Source organism: Anomaloglossus baeobatrachus, chromosome 4 (assembly GCF_048569485.1).
Source record: "Anomaloglossus baeobatrachus isolate aAnoBae1 chromosome 4, aAnoBae1.hap1, whole genome shotgun sequence".
NCBI classification, from domain to species: Eukaryota; Metazoa; Chordata; class Amphibia; order Anura; family Aromobatidae; genus Anomaloglossus; species Anomaloglossus baeobatrachus.
The window spans coordinates 18,633,653-18,657,430 of record NC_134356.1 but is presented as its reverse complement, the minus strand read 5'-3'; the positions used below and the strand labels follow the sequence as shown (position 1 = coordinate 18,657,430).

At 49.6% G+C, this 23,778-nt stretch overlaps 3 protein-coding genes across 3 annotated transcripts; all 3 read left to right on the top strand.

Annotated features, from left to right (window-relative positions):
- The first annotated feature begins 7,951 nt into the window (after positions 1–7,951).
- LOC142301061 (histone H2B 1.1) lies at positions 7,952–8,332 on the top strand. Its single transcript, XM_075342081.1, has one exon. The coding sequence runs from the start codon at positions 7,952–7,954 to the stop codon at positions 8,330–8,332; it is 381 nt and encodes a 126-aa protein (XP_075198196.1).
- A 6,768-nt stretch (positions 8,333–15,100) lies between these two features.
- On the top strand, positions 15,101–15,745 carry LOC142301060 (histone H1.01-like). Its single transcript, XM_075342079.1, has one exon. The coding sequence runs from the start codon at positions 15,101–15,103 to the stop codon at positions 15,743–15,745; it is 645 nt and encodes a 214-aa protein (XP_075198194.1).
- Positions 15,746–17,092: 1,347 nt separating this feature from the next.
- On the top strand, positions 17,093–17,509 carry LOC142301059 (histone H3-like; the record flags this gene model as incomplete). Its single annotated transcript, XM_075342078.1, has 1 exon — positions 17,093–17,509. A coding segment is annotated over one exon (417 nt), but the record flags the coding sequence as incomplete, so codon positions are not given.
- Positions 17,510–23,778: the final 6,269 nt, after the last annotated feature.

The window sequence follows — 23,778 nt, the reverse complement described above, 5'->3', positions numbered from 1 at the left end:
TCGCCGTCGTTCTTCGTTATCACAATCATTTTTATTTCCCCAGAAGTGGGAACTGAACCCGATCTCCCGCAGCCGGAACATCCCCCGCAGTCACCGGGCTGCGGACCGCACAGAGGACTGCGGCTGATGACGCTTCAGCTCCTCTTCTTCCTCTAATTCTCCTTTTCCAATCTCCGTTGTTGTTTTTGCAGCTTCTAATGAGAAATATCTGAATGTAGAAGTAAAAGCCGCTGTCAGGAGAGTGAGCAGCGGCCGCTCAGCACCGAGACTCCGCTCCTGCAGTCACTGCTTCCTTATACTCCGCTCCCGGTCACTGCAGAGCGTGAGCATCAAACGCTCCACCTCTCGGGAGATCCAGACCGCCGTGCGCCTGCTGCTGCCCGGAGAGCTGGCCAAGCACGCCGTGTCCGAGGGCACCAAGGCCGTCACCAAGTACACCAGCGCCAAGTGATCACCACCGCTGCTCCTCACCACAAAGGCTCTTCTAAGAGCCACCACCCATTCATCACAGGAGCTGGCGCCGCTGATCTCTAGCTACATATCTGTAATGTAGCACAGGGAGTGCGGGGGATGTGGCTGCTCCGTGCAGTGGAGACATTCTCGCGTGTTACTAGTTTATCTGAGGCTAATTTGCAGTCACTGATCTGATGTCGGCCCATACACAATAGTTTGAAAATATAAAGCGCTATATGGAAATACAGAGTATGTAGATGTGGATGTAATATGCTGTCTGTGGTGATTTGTATTACAATGTATACAGCACTATATGGCGGTAATCAGGACTGTGAGGAGACAAAGTCCAGCTCCCCAGTAATGCCTGAGCTTAATCATGTGCGGAGCACGGATAGTTACTGCCGAGAATAAATGCAGAGGAGAAATCAGCTCCATGGACAGAACAATATTTATTGGTGCGTGTTATATAACACAATATGGCAGTCTGCAACAGTACTTGGAGGTATACAGGATTATATGAGGACTATACACGTTAGTACTATATGGGCTTATAGATCAATATGTCGTATGTATATGGCTAATGTATGCAGGTATACTGTACCATGTGGGAGTGTACAGCAGTAATATTTATGGCACTATATGGGGGTTATATAACAGTATATGGAGATATGCAGAATAATATTGGAGTTTACTGGAATGAAGGTTGTGTCTATATTTAACATAATCGCGGTAGAAGCAGGAAAATAACCGGACAATGAGCGGGAAATTCAAAATCACTAACAGTCCTGCGCTCAGCCAATCAGCAGCGAAGGGACGGAGCCGATTATATAATTTCCGCGCCTCGGAAAAACGTCATCTCTCCTGTTCTCTTTCTGGTCCTCCCTCGCTCTATATAAAGGAGGACTGTGCGTTTGTCAGTCATAGTTTTCTGCTGATTACGTGGAAGATGTCTGGACGCGGCAAAGGAGGGAAAGGTCTGGGGAAGGGCGGCGCCAAGCGGCACAGGAAGGTTCTCCGGGACAACATCCAGGGCATCACCAAGCCCGCCATCCGCCGTCTCGCCCGCAGAGGAGGCGTCAAGCGCATCTCCGGCCTCATCTATGAGGAGACTCGCGGCGTCCTGAAAGTCTTCCTGGAGAACGTGATCCGTGACGCCGTCACCTACACCGAGCACGCCAAGAGGAAGACCGTCACCGCCATGGACGTGGTGTACGCGCTCAAGCGCCAGGGCCGCACTCTCTACGGCTTCGGAGGTTAATGATTTTGCTAAACATAAAACAAAGGCTCTTTTAAGAGCCACCCACAGTTTCTGAGAGGAAGCTACAGCTCCTGCTGCGGGGGGAGGGGCGGGATATCGGGGCTACGCTGCTTTAGGGGCGGCTGGAAACATCGAGGGCTCTAAGAGGTTAACGATTAGGGTCTGTGGATGGAGGCAGAGACCTGCTTAGTGCTGATTGACTGGGCTTAGAATTTTTCCCTGACTGGCTGCTTTTCTCTCGCTCTTTGTTCTGAGTGATCCGCGGTGTTAGGCGGGAGCGACTCCGGCTCTCAGTGAAAATGTAATATATAGGTTAAATTCAGCACTATATGGTGATCTATTCTATTAGGGGGCATCCAGCACTATATATAGGGGTATACAGCATCACTATATATGGGAGTATACAGCATTACATTGAGGTGCAGAGCACTTTATGATGTAGAAAGCCCTGTATGGACGTTATACAGCGCTCTATAGCTGTACAGAGCTCTATTCGGGCCCCAAAAAAACAATGCTAAAATGTGACAAGTTCAACCTAATAATCTCCTCGCTGTGCCGTATACTCCATAATGTTCTGTATATCTATAAAGCACTAGCTGTACTCCCCGGCTTCGCCCGGGTTAATAGCTGCTGTTAACAAAATAGAATGTATTAACAAAAATGTATTCTGCACACAAACACCACAAAGCAAATAGATATAAATGTAATTATTAAATTGTTGCCTATATTAACCAATCAGAGCTCAGATTAATTAACTGTAGCAAAATAGAAGCTAAGCTGTGATTGGTTGCTATTGGCAGCCTGATAAATCTCCAGGCAACAGAAAGCCCTCCCCCTGACAGTATATATTAGCTCACACATACACATATAGACAGGTCATGTGACTGACAGCTGCCGTATTTCCTATGTGGTACATTTGTTGTTCTTGTAGTTTGGCTGCTTATTAATCAGATTTTCATTTGTGAAGGATAATACCAGACTTGTGTGTGTTTAGGGCGATTATGTGGTGAGGTTGGTGTATGTGTGGTGAGATGTATGCTGAGGGTGGTATATGTGCTCAAGCACGTGGTAGTGTGTGGCGCATTTTGTGTATGTGTTCATATCCCCGAGTGTGGTGAGTATCCCATGTCGGGGCCGCACCTTAGCAACTGTACAGTATATACTCTTTGGCGCCATCGCTCTCATTCTTTAAGTCCCCCTTGTTCACATCTGGCAGATGTCAATTTGCCCCCAACACTTTTCGTTTCACTTTTTCCCCATTATGTAGATAGGGGCAAAATTGATTGGTAAATTGGAACGAGCGGGTTTCAAATTTCGCCTCACAACATAGCACAATCACAATCTGATTAATAAGCAGCCAAACTACAAGAACAACAAATGTACCATATAGGAAATACGGCAGCTGTCAGTCACATGACCTGTCTATATGTGTATGTGTGAGCTAATTTATACTGTCAGGGGGAGGGCTTTCTGTTGCCTGGAGATTTATCAGGTTGCCAATAGCAACCAATCACAGTTAGCTTCTATTTTGCTACAGTTAATTAATCTGAGCTCTGATTGGTTAATATAGGCAACAATTTAATAATTACATTTCTATCTATTTGTTTTGTGGTTTTTGTGTACAGAATACATTTTTGTTAATACATTCTATTTTGTTAACAGCAGGTATTAACCCCTGCGAAGCCATGGAAAGAGACAGACAGACAGAGACAGGGTAAGAAACAGACAGAAAGGATAAGAGGCAGACACAAAGAGACAGACTAAGAGGGAAAGAGAAAGAGGGAAAGAGAGACAGGTTAAGAGAAAGACACAGGCAGGTAAAGAGACAAACACAGACAAAGACAGAGACAGACACAGGGAAACAGACAGACAGGGAAAGAGGGAAAGAGACAGACAAGGTAAGAGACAGACAAATACAGGTAAAGAGACAGACAAGGAAAGAGAGGGAAAGAGACAGGGAAAGAGACAGACAGGGAAAGTGTCAGAGATAGATAGACAGACAGGGAAAGAGATAGATAGTCAGACAGTGAAAGAGATTGAGACAGACGGAGAAAGAGACAGACAGGGAAAGGGACAGACAAAGAGATAGAGATATATACAGAGGGGGAGACAGACAGAGTTACTATCCCTGGTGTTAATACATTCTTTTTATACATTCTTTCCCGGGAATGTTAATACATTCTATTTTGTTAACAACAGTTATTAACCCGGGCGAAGCCACGTAGTACAGCTAGTTCCATATAAAGGCGTGGCTGCGCATTCTTCTGAAGTTCTGGTTGCACTGTGGCTCCCAGCTCCATTCGCTTTAATGGAGGCAGGTTTTTTTGGCGAATAACTGTAAAGCGCGGTATTACTTTTTCCCTTCGAAACATAGCCTATGACGCTCTCGGGGTCCAGAAGTGTGAGTGTGCAAAATTTTGTCGCTGTAGCTGCGACGGTGCATATGCCAATCCTGGACACACACACACACACACACACACACACACCTTTATATATTAGATTGGATCCTTCAATATAATAATAAGTTTTATTTTTATAGCGCCAACATATTCCGCAGCGCTTTACAATTAAGAGGGGACATGTACAGACAATATGAGACAATACAAAATAAAATTAAAATACCAGGAGGAGTGAGAGCCCTGTTCGTAAGCTACAGTCTATGAGTAAATAGGGGGGACACAAAAGGTGTAATGTATAGGTCCACAAAGTACAGTGTAACCCGTGCAGTGCCTATACACCATCCGTAGTGCTGTATACTTCCATATACTGCTGTAAACTGTCATATTGTTATGTTTATTATCTATAAAAAAAATTGAATATCTCCTTATAGTGCTGTATTCTCCTTCCACATATCACTTTATATAGAGCCGCTTATACTTTCTCCATAGTGGTGTAAATCCTCCAGCCTTAAATTTATGTTCTAATGGCAATTGGATTCATCACGGGCACTAAGGGGTTAACGCTGAGCGTCTGTGGACAGCATTATGTGGGGGGAGGCAGAATTGTACTGCGCGCTGATTGGCTGAGCTCTGAATTTGAAATTCCCGCACAATGGCTGAGTTTCTCCCGCTCTGTCCTCTGCGCCCCGCGGTGTCAGGGGCTGAGTGACTGTCTCTTCTGTAGGTTTATATTCAGCGCTATATGGAGGCTTATAATGGGGTCTGTGCAGCATAAAGAGAACTGAGCAGCGACTCCGCATACAGCAAATGTGAACACGTCCAATCCCCGCAGAATCCACAGAAGAATCCAGCGCCTCTGGAAGAGCCAAGATGTCTGCAAACCCCGAGTGTATGAAGTGTGAGCGGCGCCGCTGCTGTATGGAGAGAGGAGGTCAGGGCAGCGCAGGAGGCGGCTTGTCGCGGCTGATGGGATCTCAGGAATCCACAAGTGTCTCCATTATTATCCCGTATATTCCATACAGCAGTGACGCCGCTCACATCTCATGTGCTCAGTGTCTGCAGAAACCTCAGCGCTCACAGAGGCGGCCGTGCTCTGTACAGCTCTATATAGAGGCGGCTGTGCTCCTGTGTGGTCTGTACAGCGCTATATAGAGGCGGCTGTGCTCCTGTGTGGTCTGTACAGCGCTATATAGAGGCGGCCGTGCTCCTGTGTGGTCTGTACAGCGCTATATAGAGGCGGCTGTGCTCTGTGTGGTCTGTACAGCGCTATATAGAGGCGGCCGTGCTCCTGTGTAGTCTGTACAGCTCTATATAGAGGCGGCTGTGCTCCTGTGTGGTCTGTACAGCGCTCTATAGAGGCAGGCCGTGCTCCTGTGTGGCCTGTACAGCGCTATATAGAGGCGGCTGTGCTCTGTGTGGTCTGTACAGCTCTATATAGAGGCGGCTGTGCTCCTGTGTGGTCTGTACAGCGCTATATAGAGGCGGCTGTGCTCCTGTGTGCTCTGTACAGCGCTATATAGAGGCGGCTGTGCTCCTGTGTGGTCTGTACAGCGCTATATAGAGGCGGCTGTGCTTCTGTGTGGCCTGTACAGCTCTATATAGAGGCGGCCGTGCTCCTGTGTGCTCTGTACAGCGCTATATAGAGGCGGCAGTGCTTCTGTGTGCTCTGTACAGCGCTATATAGAGGCGGCTGTGCTCCTGTGTGGTCTGTACAGCGCTATATAGAGGCGGCTGTGCTCTGTGTGGTCTGTACAGCTCTATATAGAGGCGGCTGTGTTCTGTGTGGTCTGTACAGCGCTATATAGAGGTGGTTGTGCTCCTGTGTGGTCTGTACAGCTCTATATAGAGGCGGCTGTGCTCCTGTGTGGTCTGTACAGCGCTATATAGAGGCGGCTGTGCTCCTGTGTGCTCTGTACAGCGCTATATAGAGGCGGCCGTGCTCCTGTGTGGTCTGTACAGCGCTACATAGAGGCGGCTGTGCTCCTGTGTGGCCTGTACAGCTCTATATAGAGGCGGCCGTGCTCCTGTGTGCTCTGTACAGCGCTATATAGAGGCGGCAGTGCTTCTGTGTGCTCTGTACAGCGCTATATAGAGGCGGCTGTGCTCTGTGTGGCCTGTACAGCTCTATATAGAGGCGGCTGTGCTCCTGTGTGGTCTGTACAGCGCTATATAGAGGCGGCTGTGCTCTGTGTGGCCTGTACAGCTCTATATATAGGCGGCTGTGCTCCTGTGTGGGCTGTATAGCGCTATATAGAGGAGGCTGTGCTCCTGTGTGGTCTGAACAGCGCTATAGAGGCGGCTGTGCTCCTGTGTGGTCTGTACAGCGCTATATAGAGGCGGCTGTGCTCCTGTGTGGTCTGTACAGCGCTATATAGAGGCGGCTGTGCTCTGTGTGGGCTGTATAACGCTATATAGGGCGCGATACATGGTACGATATGGCGGGATATAACAACAGAGATACAGGGATGGGATTTCCTATCACACATTGTCTGCAATGATTGTATATAGATCCAGTGTGAGCGGCTGTGTCCATGCACCACGCTGCGCATGGGCAGTGAGGTCTTCGGGAGCGGCAGGTAGAGAAGCGGCATGTGCCCACATTATACCAAACTAATGCACGACGAGAATCACAGGTCCCAACTCCCCGGAGGTCACCACAGCGGCTGTTACTCAGCGCCTCCCATTGCAGAACATAAATGGTGGTGGAGAGAATCGTGTATATAAGAGACCGGAGCAGAGAATCCGTATCAGATTATAAACCATTAATACCACTTACACAGTGCCACCATTCTAATACACCGTTGATATATTTCTCCATAAACACGAGCATTATCCAGACACAATAGATGAGCGGCGCCAGCTCCTGTGAGGACGGGGCCAGCTCCTGTGAGGACGGGGCCAGCTCCTGTGAGGACGGGGCCAGCTCCTGTGAGGACGGGGCCAGCTCCTGTGAGGACGGGGCCAGCTCCTGTGAGGACGGGGCCAGCTCCTGTGAGGACGGGGCCAGCTCCTGTGAGGACGGGGCCAGCTCCTGTGAGGACGGGGCCAGCTCCTGTGAGGACGGGGCCAGCTCCTGTGAGGACGGGGTGGTGGCTCTTAGAAGAGCCTTTGTGTTGTGGAGGATGCGGATCAGCGGCGTCACTTGCCCTTCTTGCTGCTCTCCGTCTTCTTGGGCAGCAGCACGGCCTGGATGTTGGGCAGGACGCCTCCCTGGGCGATGGTCACCCCACCCAGCAGCCTGTTCAGCTCCTCGTCATTGCGCACGGCCAGCTGCAGGTGCCGGGGGATGATGCGGGTCTTCTTGTTGTCCCGGGCGGCATTGCCGGCCAATTCCAGGATCTCAGCGGTCAAATACTCCAGCACAGCGGCCAGATAAACCGGAGCGCCGGCGCCCACCCTCTCGGCGTAGTTGCCCTTGCGGAGAAGCCTGTGCACACGGCCGACCGGGAACTGCAGTCCTGCCCGGGATGAGCGGGTCTTGGCCTTAGCTCGGGTCTTCCCTCCTTGTTTGCCGCGTCCAGACATCGTTGCGTTATCAGCAGGTAAAGAACTGTAATGTGAGTATTGTGCCGGCTCCGGCGTCTTTTATATGCTATTGCTCCGCCCTCCTCTCCTGTCATTGACTGACTCTGAAGTCATCCATGGAAATGAGACTTGTGGATTCACCAATGAGCTGCAGAGGGCAGAGAGCCAACGTCACATTGCTCACATGCCTCTGTCACCCAATAGAACAGCGATGTGACAGCAGTGCTCATTTGCATGGCCGGGCTACAAATACGGCCGTTCTGGGAGGAGCAGGATCATTATTCTCTCTCCAGTGAAGAGATCTTTTCCTCTCATCATGCCTGATCCCGCCAAGTCCGCCCCAGCGCCCAAGAAGGGCTCCAAGAAAGCCGTGACCAAGACTCAGAAGAAGGACGGCAAGAAGCGGAGGAAGAGCCGGAAGGAGAGCTATGCCATCTACGTGTACAAGGTGCTGAAGCAGGTGCACCCCGACACCGGCATCTCCTCCAAGGCCATGGGCATCATGAACTGCTTCGTCGGTGACATCTTCGAGCGCATCGCAGGGGAAGCCTCCCGCCTGGCGCACTACAACAAGCGCCACACCATCACCTCCCGGGAGATCCAGACCGCCGTGCGCCTGCTGCTGCCCGGAGAGCTGGCCAAGCACGCCGTGTCCGAGGGCACCAAGGCCGTCACCAAGTACACCAGCGCCAAGTGATCACCGCTGCTCCACACCACAAAGGCTCTTCTAAGAGCCGCCACATTGTCTACAGCAGAGCTTGATACTGGAGAAACAGAATATACAGCACAATAGCGCGATATATAGAGTTAAACTATAATATAAAGCACTTTTTATATAGATGTGTAGCACAATATTGCGGTATACAGAACTAGATTAGGAATATTCTGCACTATACAGATCTATGTCGGTATACAAAAGTATTTTGAGATTTATGATGGTATATGCAGCATATGGAGATTACAGTATTACGGTATATAGAGGTTTACTAGAAAATGACTGGATCACTGCAGTCTGTGCTGCTCCAGAGGCGGCTGGGAACATCGCGGGCAGTAACGGGTTGACACAGCGTCTGTGGGCGGAGCCAGAGCCTTACTGACTGCTGATTGGCTGAACGTTAAATTTGAAATTCCCGCCCTATGGCTGAGAGTTTCCGCTCTTTGTTGTCGGTAACACGCGGTGATTCGGGTGCTCTTCTCAGGCCGGGAGTGATTGATATGTCCGCACTATATTGCTGTATACAGCGCTGTATGGACTCTTCATATTATACTAATACTGGACTGTTTGGTGTAACACTGAATATCACTATGAAAAAGCTTGTATATGGGTGTAAATAGTACAATATGAGATGTAGACAACATTAAAGGTGCACAGCAGTGTATGGCCCTGTATGGCTATATATGGGGAGCACTCAGCAGTATATGGCCCTGTATGGATGGATATGGGGAGCACTCAGCAGTATATGGGGGTAACAGACATATGTGTGGCTCTGCTGTGTATACAATGTGAGGCTGCTGCTGTAGAGAGGAGCGGATGTGGTGATATTCGGGCTGTGAACTCCGGTGACCTGATTGCCGGCTGCCCTGCCGCCGTGTCCCGCAATCCAGCAGAGGTGACCGACATCACACATGATACCCCGGGAGTCTCCACGTGTGAACTCCGGTGACTTCAGTGACGTCACCGCTCCTCACAGACCTGGGGGGGGGGGGAGAGAATCAGGGTATTCATATATAGGGTTAATTATAGGGAGTCTCATATGCGCCTCCTCATTGCTATTCTAGGGCTTGATGGCAGCTGTTTTTTTTTGTCAAATCACAGCTGATATTAACCCCATATATTGCCACCCTGTAGTGGGTGGCCATAACCCCCTACTGAAAGACCTGGAAATGTTATTATTAAAAATGTTTTAATATTTTATGTGATGTGTTAGGGCACCCCCTAGTGGCCGGGTGGGACGGCTGTTGCCACCGGGGAGGAGGAGTCTGCCGGATATCTAGGGGGAGTCAGGGTGTGTGTGGGAAGAGAAGGATCCGGGACAGCAGATAGGGAAGATCTTGAGCGGCAGATGTGAGTGTGTGAGCGGAACATCAGGGGACACCGGAGATAAGGAGGTGGACGCAACCTCAGGGTCTATTCCGCTGGTGTGGGTCCCAGTGTGTGCTTGACCGGAGAGTGGGAGCCCGGAGAAGAGGAGTATCTAGGGCATATCCCCACCAGAGGGCGCGTTTGGGCAGGTTGTCCCCAGCTCCACCAATTCTGCCGGATTCTGCTGACCGGAGTGTTGTTTTTCCTGTGTGAATAAATGTAGGTTTTATTGCATCTCAACTTTTGCCTGAAGACTCTTTATGCATCGGCCGATGAAGATATTGACACACACTGTCCCTGCATTGAAGAAGTGATGAAGCCAGGGATGTGCCGTGAATACAGTGCTGCCACGACTACACAGCCGGCGGCCTCCCTGGGCCATCACTTCAACCCCATCAAGGCAAGCGGGATGAGTTGCTGCATCTAATGTTATATACCAATTCTGGGTCGCTGAAGGCTGATATTTCCAGGCTGGGAGGGGCCAATAGCTATGGCTCTTCCCTCCCTAGTAATTCCAGCCTCCAGCTGTCCCAGGAATATTATCAAGCAGTAATTAGTTCAATTATTCCAAATATATAAATTTTTTATTAGAATGTAGGTAAACATACCACCAACGTGCAAATATAGTTATAGGTAAAATGACCAAACCGGTTGCTTGCATATAGACAGAAGGACAAAAATGTACAATGAACATATACAATTGTCCAAAGAGCGGGTTCACATGAAAGGGATAAAGTCAGAGCACAAACTTATCTTTGGGACCACAAACAATGGTTCAGGCAGCGCCACATAGTATGGAAGGAAGATTTCAGTCCATATAAATCCAAGGAGGTATATAGAGGTGCTCTCCAGACAATCCCTTATTATTGATGAAAGTGAGCCGTCAACTTCATTGAAAAACAGATTATCTCCCCCCAATGCGTTTCCCCATACAAAAAACGTATGGTTCATCAGGAGGCTAAAAGATAAATACACTATATCAGCAACCAAGGGAATTACAATAAGACAAACAATTTAAAAGTGCACTACATGTGGTATGGAAACGTGATAATAATTAACAATAAGGTACTCGCCCAAAGAGATAAGGTATCACATATGCAGGTCCATGGCGCCATCAGCAGGGATCCATAGCAGACAGTCAATGCTGTAGGTATATTGCTGCCACAGTCCAGAGCAAGGCGTCATGGAGCTGCATATCACAGTGGATTTAAATAGCAAGAGGCAGCTGGGTATAATCAAATTAATCATGCAAATGTCATCCTCCCTGCAGATGCACATGCCCGATATACTACGGGCAATATGCATGAACGGGGTCCGGCCGCACCGGCATTTAAGGCGGTCCTGCACCGCCATTAGTATCGCAGGCGCGCATGCCCAGGATCTCCTAGGCTGCGCGCACGCATAGACGGGGGCCTGGCGGCCCCACATTCAGCCGGCTAGACCGCAGGTGCGCATGCCCGATCTCCCGGGCAACACACATACACAGATGGTGGCCCGGCGGCACCACATTGAGTACAATAGCGCACGCGGGACCCCTGATGTCAAAGCACCATAATTAGATAAAATCATATGATCCTGCTGAGGAATTACCACACACACGCAGTAGTATGCAGGAGACATTCTATCTCAATCCTCCCTGCATATCACTGTATTATCGCCTAGAATAAACAATTTAAAGATAGAGGCACCGTTCCCAGCCAAAAATTGATACTGGGCACTAATAGAAACATAGATAGTCATAGATAACAAATGAAATACACCCACTTTATTGACATGCCCCTACATTACTACTCAAAACTTAAAAATTGATTTAAGGATACAGGTGCCATGGCAATTGGGGTCCCCGCTTACAATGCCAGGCATATGAATAACTATTGAATATTCTTAATACAGTGATATATAGTAAAGTGTAATGCAGTATAGATATAGCATATTTATATACACAGAGGACAAATTGATAAACGGATTATCTCCACCCCAAAAATACCAAAAATTGCAACCAGATATACCCCCCATGTTCCCATTGGGAAAGCACATCTGGAGCAAAAATCCCAAGGGCAACATAAAGATTCTATAAATATTGGCCATCAATATGGCTCCATCCCTCTAAAGAGAAGGGTCATCCAAAGTAAGGCATAGGGACTATCCAGAACGATTCGGGACTCCACTCAACACTACATGGGAAGGAAGCAAGAAAAGGAAAGCTGTTCATTAAGCCCTCTCGGAGCCAATGAACCCATTTTAAAGATCCACGCTGATCCTTTTTGCAATAATGTCCTATTGAAATCGCCTCCCCTAGGGCTAGGTCTGACCACCTCCAAAACAGAAAACCGAACATGAGTTAGATCACCACAATGAGCCATATTAATGTGACGAGAGATTGGCGTGTCTCGCCCATTTCGGATATCCGAGAGATGTTCACCCACCCGCCTCCGGAAATCTCTTAGGGTCTTACCTATGTAGTCCATAGGACACGTACAGGTAGCCCTATAGACAACTCAGGAGGTTTTGCAGTTATCACCGACCCTTAGTATAAAGTGAAACTTCTTGATTATATATATAGTGCCATCTGTCAGTATATGGTGAACCTTCTTATTATATATGGTGCCGTCCCTCAGGATATAGTGAACCAGCTTGTTATATACAGCATAGTCCCACAGTATATAGTGAAACTCCTGGTTATATTTAGCGCTGTTTCTAAGAATATAGTAAACGAGCTTGTTATATACAGCATTGGCCCTTAGTATATAGTGAACTTTCTTGTTATATATAGCTCCGTCGCTTAGTATATAGAGTATTTTCTTTTTAATCAGCATCCTCTCTTTATTACATAGAGCCCTCTCTTGTTAGATGCAAATTAAAAGGACTGCTGGTGAGGCTGCATCTGACCAGAAGACAAGTCCATCTCTAGTCTCCATTACAAAGAAATCTTTACCACTCTCCCTAAGGAGCTACTTTTGCTTAAACTAACAAGTGCGAAAGATATGGAATAAATACAGGGCGTTATAACAGCAAAACAAACAAACAAGGAAATTGAATCTGAAAGGGATGCTGCACTTACATAACAAGAGGGAGGACACTGTGAAGCGTCAGTTTCCAGCTGCAGATTATCTATACACTGGTGTTTATACTCTGCACATTGCTCTATACACTTTATAAAAACGATGAATGGACAATATAATGATACTAACTACTTCTAAACTAGAAAAGCTACAAACAGCTTATAGCCAAACAATGATTACAACTATTTTTTATTAGAAAATAAATAAAAAAAACCATACATGATAGTAAAATGGGGATATACTTAAATGCGCCTCCTCAATATGCCCAAAGCACAGAAGCACAGGAATAGATACAAAAAAATGATTAATTTGTAGAACGAATGGCATCATAATGATCAACTTATTCTTCAAACAGCTGCAATTCCCAGAATAACCACAAGAGGTCAGAAGAATCCAATATGAGCAGGTCACTTTTGTTTCATCAAATAAATAAACAACCATATTTCCAAAAAAGAAACCGCAAAAAATGTTGTGTATGTCTGAGCGGAAAATACCAATCAATACAAAGAGAAAAAAATAGATATTATATGAAAAAAATAGAAATGTCCTGATAAAATATTGCACATGTCCAAAAGGAAATGTTATTGCACAAGGAATAGGTAAATGCGAGAAGACGAGAGGTGTAATGTATTGCACAGATCCCTTCAGTGACATACAGAGAGAAAGTCTGAAGAATGAGCCAGAAGCAGAGAAGAAGCGCAGGAGCCATAGGAAGGAGCGACCGAGAACACCGAGCTGCGGAAGAAAGAGGCGAGACCATGTATATATATATATGACTTCTATACCCTGTATAACCTGATCTGTGCTCTATATACAGCTGTGCTCGGTGCTGTGCTCTATATACAGCTGTGCTCGGTGCTGTGCTCTATATACAGCTGTGTTCGGTGCTGTTCTCTATATACAGCTGTGCTCAGTGCTGTGCTCTATATACAGCTGTGATTGGGGCTGTAATCTATATACAGCTGTGCTCGGTGCTGTGCTCTATATACAGCTGTGATCGGGGCTGTAATCTATATACAGCTGTGCTCAGTGCTGTGCTCTATATACAGCTGTGATCGGGGCTGTAATCTATATACAGCTGTGCTCGGTGCTGTGCTCTATATACAGCTGTGATCAGTGCTGTACTCTATATAGAGCTGTGCTCGGTACTGTACACTATATACAGCTGTGCTCAGTGCTGTACACTATATACAGCTGTGCTCGGTGCTGTAATCTATATACAGCTGTGCTCGGTGCTGTGCTCTATATACAGCTGTGATCAGTGCTGTACTCTATATAAAGCTGTGCTCAGTGCTGTACTCTATATAGAGCTGTGCTCGGTGCTGTACTCTATATACAGCTGTGCTCGGTGCAGTGCTCTACATACAGCTGTGCTCGGTGCAGTGCTCTATATACAGGTGTGCTCTATATACAGCTGTACTCGGTGCTGTGCTCTATATACAGCTGCACTCGGTGCTGTGCTCTATATACAGCTGCACTCGGTGCTGTGCGCTATATACAACTGTGCTATATATACAGCTGCACTCCGTGCTGTTCTCTATATACAGCTGTGTCGGTGCTATGCTCTATATACAGCTGTGCTCGGTGCTGTACTCTATATACAGCTGTGCTAAAAGCTGCAGAGGATAAGACACAATCTTGTGCCGGAGATCGCACTCATCCTCCTCCGGGTGTGATCCACTAATGTGAGACGTGTCCTCCCCCCAATACTCTGCACACACGGGATAGATTTATATTCCAGCTCCGGGAGGTGCAGGCAGCGGAGGCCATCGCCTGTGTTACCCTTCTGGGCTCTCAGCAGCTCCAGGTCGCCCCCACATCGTACAATCCGCTTCCTGCACGATATATATTGTAGTGAAGATCCCTGTGGTGGTGACAAGAGCCGGGAATAGGAGGACGAGCTCCCGCAGCAGGTTTATCTTCCCGGACACTCAGTGATGAGCAGATCGGGAGGACGGCGGCGCTGATCCCGGGATCCTCTCCGCTCTTTCCCGGCATCTCTGGCAGTGACGGCCACACACGCTCCGCGGAGATGATGGCGGAGGAGAAGTGATGGCGGAAGCTCCTCACCCGTCCGGCTGTAGACGATAATATAGAGCTTTTATCCCGGGCAGGGAAGCACAAGAGGAGAGCGGAGCTTCACTGGGCTCAGCCGGGAGAAGGCGGGGCCTGTGCTGAGTGGCAGCCAATAGAAGCTCAGGACGGTGCATCTCAGCAGCCAATCAGTGCGCAATAAGACTATGTATAAAAGGCGCCTCCAGCTCTGTCCTCAGTGATTTTTCTCTCAGGAGATTTTTTTTGTTTATTTCGCGCTCATACGATGGCAGAGACCGCACCGGCCGCCGCTCCTCCTCCCGCCGAACCGGCCGCTAAAGCGAACAAGGCGCCGAAGAAATCCGGGGCCGCCAAGAAAAGCAGCAAATCCTCCGGTCCCAGCGCCTCCGACCTGATCATGAAAGCCGTGTTCGCCTCCAAGGAGCGCAGTGGGGTGTCTCTGGCCGCCCTGAAGAAGCTTCTGTCTGCCGGAGGATACGATGTGGAGAAGAATAACAGCCGCCTGAAGCTGGCCATCAAGGCTCTGGTCAACAAGGGCTCCCTGCTCCAGGTGAAGGGCAGCGGCGCCTCCGGGTCCTTCAAGCTCAACAAGAAGCAGGAGACGAAGGACAAGGCGGCCAAGAAGAAGCCAGCAGCTGCGGCCAAGCCTAAGAAGCCGGCAGCCAAGAAAGCGGCCAAATCTCCGAAGAAGCCCAAGAAGGCTCCGGCCGCGGCCAAGAAAAGCCCGAAAAAGGCCAAGAAGCCCGCAGCAGCCGCCAAGAAAGCGGCAAAGAGCCCCAAGAAGCCGAAGACTGCTCCAAAGCCCAAGAAGGTGACGAAGAGTCCGGCTAAGAAGGCGGCAAAACCCAAAGCTGCCAAGAGTCCGGCTAAGAAGGCGACTAAAGCCAAGAAGCCCGCGGCCAAGAAATAAGCGGAGCCGCTCTGTCCTCCTACCACAAAGGCTCTTCTCAGAGCCACCACCTTGTCCTGCAGAGCTGTATGATCAGTGCCACCACCTTGTCCTGCAGAGCTGTATGATCAGTGCCACCACCTTGTCCTGCAGAGCTGTATGATCAGTGTCACCACCTTGTCCTGCAGAGCTGTATGATCAGTGCCACCACCTTGTCCTGCAGAGCTGTATGATCAGTGCCGTCACCTTGTCCTGCAGAGCTGTATGATCAGTGTCACCACCTTGTCCTGCAGAGCTGTATGATCAGTGTCACCACCTTGTCCTGCAGAGCTGTATGATCAGTGCCACCACCTTGTCCTGCAGAGCTGTATGATCAGAGCCACCATCTTGTCCTGCAGAGCTGTATGATCAGTGTCACCACCTTGTCCTGCAGAGCTGTATGATCAGTGTCACCACCTTGTCCTGCAGAGCTGTATGATCAGTGCCACGACCTTATCCTGCAGAGCTGTATGATCAGTGCCACCACCTTGTCCTGCAGAGCTGTATGATCAGTGTCACCACCTTGTCCTGCAGAGCTGTATGATCAGAGCCACCACCTTGTCCTGCAGAGCTGTATGATCAGTGCCACCACGTTGTCCTGCAGAGCTGTGTCACTCTTGTCCCCCTATGACCAGTATTTGTATTTCTCGCTATGTAGATCTGCACGGTGATCTCGTGTACAGGGGGCGGTAGATGATTGTTGCCGGGGGATGTAGTGATAATGCGGGAGCTGCACTGTACAGCGCTGTGTGCGGGGAGATGGAGCTGCAGTTACATTGGTGGCTCCAGAGCCGCGTGTAGCCGGGAAGTGACACTGTTTATTAGAGCGGCGGGAAATGAGTGAGTAGCTGAGCGCAACATGGGAGGGGGGAGATGCGGGACCACTGAGGGGAAGGGACACAAACAGGGTTACAACAGGGGCGGGGTTACCGAGGGGGATTCTAAAGGGCGGGGCTTCTTCTGAGAGCTTCTTCTGAATATTGATTGGTCAGAGACATAGGATGATTATTGGCTGTATTATTTTCTTTTGTGTCATAACTAATAGAGTACAGGGGGCGTGTTTCTGCAGACCAATGACACACAGCACAGGAAAAAGCGGGGTTACAAGCGTGGCGGGCAGACTGAGGGGCGGGGTTACTGAGGGGCGGTGCTTCATCGAAAAGTAATTGGTCAGACACCTCAGGTGGTTATTGGCTAGATAGTTTTCTTTTATGTGTAGCAACTAATTGCGTGCAGGGGGCGGTTATAAACAGGCCAATGAGGACGCGCATAGGAGGATAAATACTCTGCTCCCGCTGCTCCTCTCATCACTTCTGTTCTCTTCTATACAGAGCTATGGCCAGAACTAAGCAGACCGCCCGTAAATCCACCGGAGGGAAAGCTCCCCGCAAGCAGCTGGCCACTAAGGCCGCCAGGAAGAGCGCTCCCGCCACTGGCGGCGTGAAGAAGCCGCATCGCTACCGGCCGGGGACAGTTGCTCTCCGGGAGATCCGCCGCTACCAGAAATCCACCGAGCTGCTGATCCGGAAGCTTCCCTTCCAGCGCCTGGTGAGAGAGATCGCCCAGGACTTCAAGACCGATCTGCGCTTCCAGAGCTCGGCCGTCATGGCCCTGCAGGAGGCCAGCGAGGCTTATCTGGTGGGGCTGTTCGAGGACACCAACCTGTGCGCCATCCACGCCAAGAGGGTCACCATCATGCCCAAAGACATCCAGCTGGCCCGCCGCATCCGCGGGGAGAGGGCGTAGATCTGTCCCGCACCCCCGAGCACAACACAAAGGCTCTTTTCAGAGCCACCACATCCTCCCTCAGACGAGCTGATTCCTGGTCTCTGATTCTCCTCATTCCCCGCAGTGTCCGGGGCGCGGTCTCTACATGTGACGGGCGGCGCTGCGGAGGCTCCTGTTGCTTATTTTCTCTGTTCCGTCAGCACAAGCCGCAGCGTCCGCCTGGATCTGGATAATCGCACCGCTGGTTTCTTACCATCTGTCCTGTTACTTGGAGCCGCTTAATATGCGGCGCCCTCTTGATGGTGGAACTTTTTTTTTTCCATTGTCCTCCAGACCGACTTATTCTAACAGTCTTTTCTCAGAGCCGACACTGATCCCGTCAGGATCACAGCGATCAGTGACGGACGGAGGAAGGTTCCGCTGCCATACTCATGCGCCTTGTGATGCGGTTATTGGGATCCGGTGTCTGATGTCGGGGACTGTGGCATCTGGGGACTGTGGCATCTGGGGATGTCGCAGGGGGATCCGCACTCCAGATTGCTGTTCTGCTTGGAGAATATCTGCAGGTCGGGCGGAGATTGTATCGGTCTGTGAAATTCGCTCTGTTCCAATAGTGCCATGTTTGTAATTAGTTAAGACTCGTGAGAAAGAGAAACAACTTCATCGTCTGCAGATCGCACAGATCTGTGTCGGGCGCTGGGAATCGGCGGATGTTGAAATATCAGCAGAACGACCGCCCTGAGGCCGCGTGTTACACGATGGAGACAAAGAGTGGGAGGAGCTATCGGCCACTGAGCGGGAAGGTTCAAATTCGATTTTCACCACCTGCTCTGTCTGTTAACCCTTCAGTGTCCGGTGTTTCTCGTCGTCGTTCTTCGTTATCACAATCATTTTTATTTCTCCAGAAGTGAGGACTGCACCCGATCTCCCGCAGCCGGAACATCCCCCGCAGTCACCGGGAGGCGGACCGCACAGAGGACTGCGGCTGATGACGCTTCAGCTCCTCTTCTTCCTCTAATTCTCGGTTTCCAATCTCCGTTGTTGTTTTTGCAGCTTCTAATGTGAAATATCTGAATGTAGAAGGAAAAGCCGCTGTCAGGAGAGTGAGCAGCGGCCGCTCAGCACCGAGACTCCGCTCCTGCAGTCACTGCTTCCTCCATGTTATACGGGGCATTACCGGCCACTGCAGAGCGGGAGCATCAAACGCTTCACCTCTCGGGAGATCCAGACCGCCGTGCGCCTGCTGCTGCCCGGAGAGCTGGCCAAGCACGCCGTGTCCGAGGGCACCAAGGCCGTCACCAAGTACACCAGCGCCAAGTGATCACCACCGCTGCTCCGCACCACAAAGGCTCTTCTAAGAGCCACCACCCATTCATCACAGGAGCTGGCGCCGCTGATCTCTAGCTACATATCTGTAATGTAGCACAGGGAGTGCGGGGGATGAGGCTGCTCCGTGCAGTGGAGATAATCTCGCCTGTTACTGGTTTATCTGGGGCTGTGATTTGCAGTCTCTGATCTGATATCGGCCCCTACACGATAGTCTGGAAATATAAAGTATCTACAATAGCCCTCAGCCCAGTAGACCACTGCGCAACCAGCTCTGTCCTCACCTATTGTACCATCACCCATTCCCTGTAGACTGTGAGCCCTCGCAGGCAGGGTCCTCTCTCCTCCTATACCAGTCTGTCTTGTACTGTTAATGATTGTTGTACGTATACCCTCTTTCACTTGTAAAGCGCCATGGAATAAATGGCGCTATAATAATAAATAATAATAATAATAAAGCGCTATATGGGGATACAGAGTATTATATTACGATTATAGAGCACTATATGGGGAGATAGTCCTACATGGAGGAATACAACAGACTTAGGAGGCATGGCACAATATGGATGTAATATGCTCCATGGTGATTTGTAGTACAATGGATACAGGGTGTACAGCACTATATGGCGCTAATCAGGACTGTGAGGAGACAAAGTCCAGCTCCCCAGTAATGCCTGAGTGCAATCATGTGCGGAGCACGGATAGTTACTGCCGGGACTAAATGCAGAGGAGAAATCCAGCTCCGTGGGAAGGCGATGATTTATTGGTGCGTGTTATATAACACAATATGGCAGTCTGCAACAGTACTTGGAGGTATACAGGATCATATGAGGACTATACACGTTAGTACTATATGGGCTTATAGATCAATATGTTGTATGTATATGGCTAATGTATGCAGGTATACAGCACCATGTGGGAGTGTACAGCAGTAATATTTATGTCACTATATGGAGGTTATATAACAGTATATGGCGATATGCAGAATAATATTGGAATATACAGCACTATATGGAGTTTACTGGAATGAAGGTTGTGTCTATATTTAACATAATCGCGGTAGAAGCAGGAAAAATAACAGGACAATGAGCGGGAAATTCAAAATCCCTAACAGTTCTGCGCTCAGCCAATCAGCATAAGAGGGGCGGAGCCGATTATATAAATTCCCCGCCTCGGAATTACGTCATCATTCCTGTTCTTTTTCTGGTCCTCCCTCGCTCTATATAAAGGAGGACTGTGCGCTCGTCAGTCATAGTGTTCTGCTGACTACGTGGAAGATGTCTGGACGCGGCAAAGGAGGGAAAGGTCTGGGGAAGGGCGGCGCCAAGCGGCACAGGAAGGTTCTCCGGGACAACATCCAGGGCATCACCAAGCCCGCCATCCGCCGTCTCGCCCGCAGAGGAGGCGTCAAGCGCATCTCCGGCCTCATCTATGAGGAGACTCGCGGCGTCCTGAAAGTCTTCCTGGAGAACGTGATCCGTGACGCCGTCACCTACACCGTGCACCGCCAAGAGGAAGACCGTCACCGCCATGGACGTGGTGTACGCGCTCAAGCGCCAGGGCCGCACTCTCTACGGCTTCGGGGGTTAATACTTCTGCTGAAACAAACAAAACAAAGGCTCTTCTCAGAGCCGCCCACATCTTCTGAGAAGCTACAGCTCCTGCTGCGGGGGGAGGGGCGCTGCGCTCGATCACTGCGGTCTGCTACTCTGGGGCGGTTGGGTAAATCGCGAGCAATAAGGGGTTAAAAGCGTCTGTGGGAATAATGCTTATACGTTTTCGAATCATTAATGTTTTATAGAGGGATGAATTGCTACAAAGGGTTAACACTAGGCGGCGCTTATAACTTACTGTTGATTGGCTATGATATTGTTATGATACTGTTGAATGGATATGAATCGTCCGCTAAGTGGTGCTGTTGCCTGGGAAAAGTGCGGGCACTGAGGGGTTAACACTGGGCGGAGCTAGAACTAGGCTGAATGTGAAGTTCCCGCACAATGGCTCATCCCTCTATGGTCTGTGTAACACGCGGTGTCGGGCGGGAGTTTCTCATTTGCTCCTGTGGGGCTGGGAGTGAAGATCCGCTGTACTTATGGGTATTCAGCGCTCTGAGGGTGAACATGTGGCGGTATACAGCTCTACATGGAGTGAGGGGGATTCCAGCTGCACGTCCTGATAACTTGCGGCAGACAGGACGGAAGCTTTTATTTGTACTTGAATAAATGTTAAGAATTGAAAATAAACGTCTTTTCTATTCATCTGGACGCGCTGTGGAATTCTCCATCACATGCTGTGGACTCCCGGATCACTGACATTCAGCCCTCCCTGCACCTCCTGGAGTTTCCTGGAATTTACAGTGAGCAGAAAAGACTTTTCTGTACCTGGGGGGTATATTGCACTGTACGGGGAGAATTACAGGATATCTCTTATACAGCGCTAGATATACACACCACTATATTACTAGTCATTGGAATAAAAAAATGCCATCAATCTCATTTTACAAAATCAAAGGAAAAATCCATGATATGTAAATGTCCACCATAACATAAAATATGGAGACAGGAAATTAAAAATAGTAAATTTTAAGTCCACACTCTAAGTTTAAAAAGTAAACATGATGACGGTTAAAAAGCATAGAAAAAAGCTTAAGCTAAACTGATACTCAGCCATCAATCCAAGTGTTGCATGTAGTGGCCACCATATAGTGCTGCATGCTCCATATAAATTGCTGTATATTCCCACACTGCGCTGCCACATGGGGAGTGAGGACAGGACCGTAACACTGGATCGCCCTGCACTAGTGGACTTATAAGGAGCCGCATGTAGCAGCATCTGCCCATCACCGGCCCAAACTCCCCGGAGCAAGGTCATAGCAGCTGTTACTCTGCGCCCCCCACTATAGATTATGCTCTCCATACTAGTGATGGGTAGTTCGTGAGTGAGTTCATATATAGTTAATTTAGTTCACAGGTCACATGATGCATTTCCTGTCAGCTCCTCACAGGATCGGGTCAGAGAAATACTGAACTAAATACCAAAATGAACTAGATTTCCCATCACTACTCCATACATTGCAGTGTTCATATGACAACACAGAAGGGTCACAGCAGAAATGAACGGCACCAGCTCCTGTGAGGACGGGGCCAGCTCCTGTGAGGACGGGGTGGTGGCTCTTAGAAGAGCCTTTGTGTTGTGGAGGATGCGGGGTCAGCGGCGTCACTTGCCCTTCTTGCTGCTCTCCGTCTTCTTCGGCAGCAGCACGGCCTGGATGTTGGGCAGGACGCCTCCCTGGGCGATGGTCACCCCACCCAGCAGCCTGTTCAGCTCCTCGTCATTGCGCACGGCCAGCTGCAGGTGCCGGGGGATGATGCGGGTCTTCTTGTTGTCCCGGGCGGCATTGCCGGCCAATTCCAGGATCTCAGCGGTCAGATACTCCAGCACAGCGGCCAGATAGACCGGAGCGCCGGCGCCCACCCTCTCGGCGTAGTTGCCCTTGCGGAGAAGCCTGTGCACACGGCCGACCGGGAACTGCAGTCCTGCCCGGGATGAGCGGGTCTTGGCCTTGGCTCGGGTCTTCCCTCCTTGTTTGCCGCGTCCAGACATGTTACTCTGAGCGTTCAAATATCAGCAAATAGAAAAATCGTGAGGATGTGAGTATTGTGCCGGCTCCGGAGGGTTTTATAAGCTGCTGCTCCGCCCTCCTCTCCTGTCATTGACTGAATCTGAAGTCATCCATGTAAATGAGACTTGTGGATCTACCAATGAGCTGCAGGGGGCGGTGATCATGACGTTTAAACTGGTCACATGCCTTTGTCACCCAATAGAACAGCGATGTGACCGCAGTGTCATTTGCATGGCCGGGCTATAAATACGGCCGCTCTGGGAGGAGCAGGATCATTATTCTCTCTCCAGTGAAGAGATCTCTCTGCTCTCATCATGCCTGATCCCGCCAAGTCCGCCCCAGCGCCCAAGAAGGGCTCCAAGAAAGCCGTGGCCAAGACTCAGAAGAAGGACGGCAAGAAGCGGAGGAAGAGCCGGAAGGAGAGCTATGCCATCTACGTGTACAAGGTGCTGAAGCAGGTGCACCCCGACACCGGCATCTCCTCCAAGGCCATGGGCATCATGAACTGCTTCGTCGGTGACATCTTCGAGCGCATCGCAGGGGAAGCCTCCCGCCTGGCGCACTACAACAAGCGCCACACCATCACCTCCCGGGAGATCCAGACCGCCGTGCGCCTGCTGCTGCCCGGAGAGCTGGCCAAGCACGCCGTGTCCGAGGGCACCAAGGCCGTCACCAAGTACACCAGCGCCAAGTGATCACCACCGCTGCTCCGCACCACAAAGGCTCTTCTAAGAACCACCACATTGTCTAATCTGAGCTTTATACTGAACTGTATGGGGTACACAGCACAATAGGGCGGTATATAGGGTTATAGTTGACTATACAGCACTTTTTTTTATAGATGTGTAGCACAATATTGCGGTATACAGGACTAGATTAGGAATATACTGCACTATACAGAGCTATGGGGTTATATGGCAATGTCAGCATACAAAGCTATTTGGAAATATATGGCGGTATATGTATTATATGGGGATATATAGCAGTATATGGATGCTTACTAGAGAATAACTGGACAATGAGCGGGAGTTTTAAAATCTTTAACAGTTCTGCGCTCAGCCAATCAGAGGAGGGGGCGGAGCTGATAATGCTCCTCGGAATCGCTACATCTGTTCTCTTTCCACAGTTCTATGTAATGAAACTGCGCTCGATCACTGCAGTCTGTGCTGCTCTAGAGGCGGCTTTTGAACATCGCGGGAATTAACGGGTTAACTCACAGCGTCTATGGGCGGAGCCAGAGCTTTACTGATTGACTGAGCGCTGAATGTGAATTTTGAGAGTTTCCGCTCTTTGTTGTCGGTAACACGCGGTGATTCGGTTGATCTTAGGCCGGGAGTGA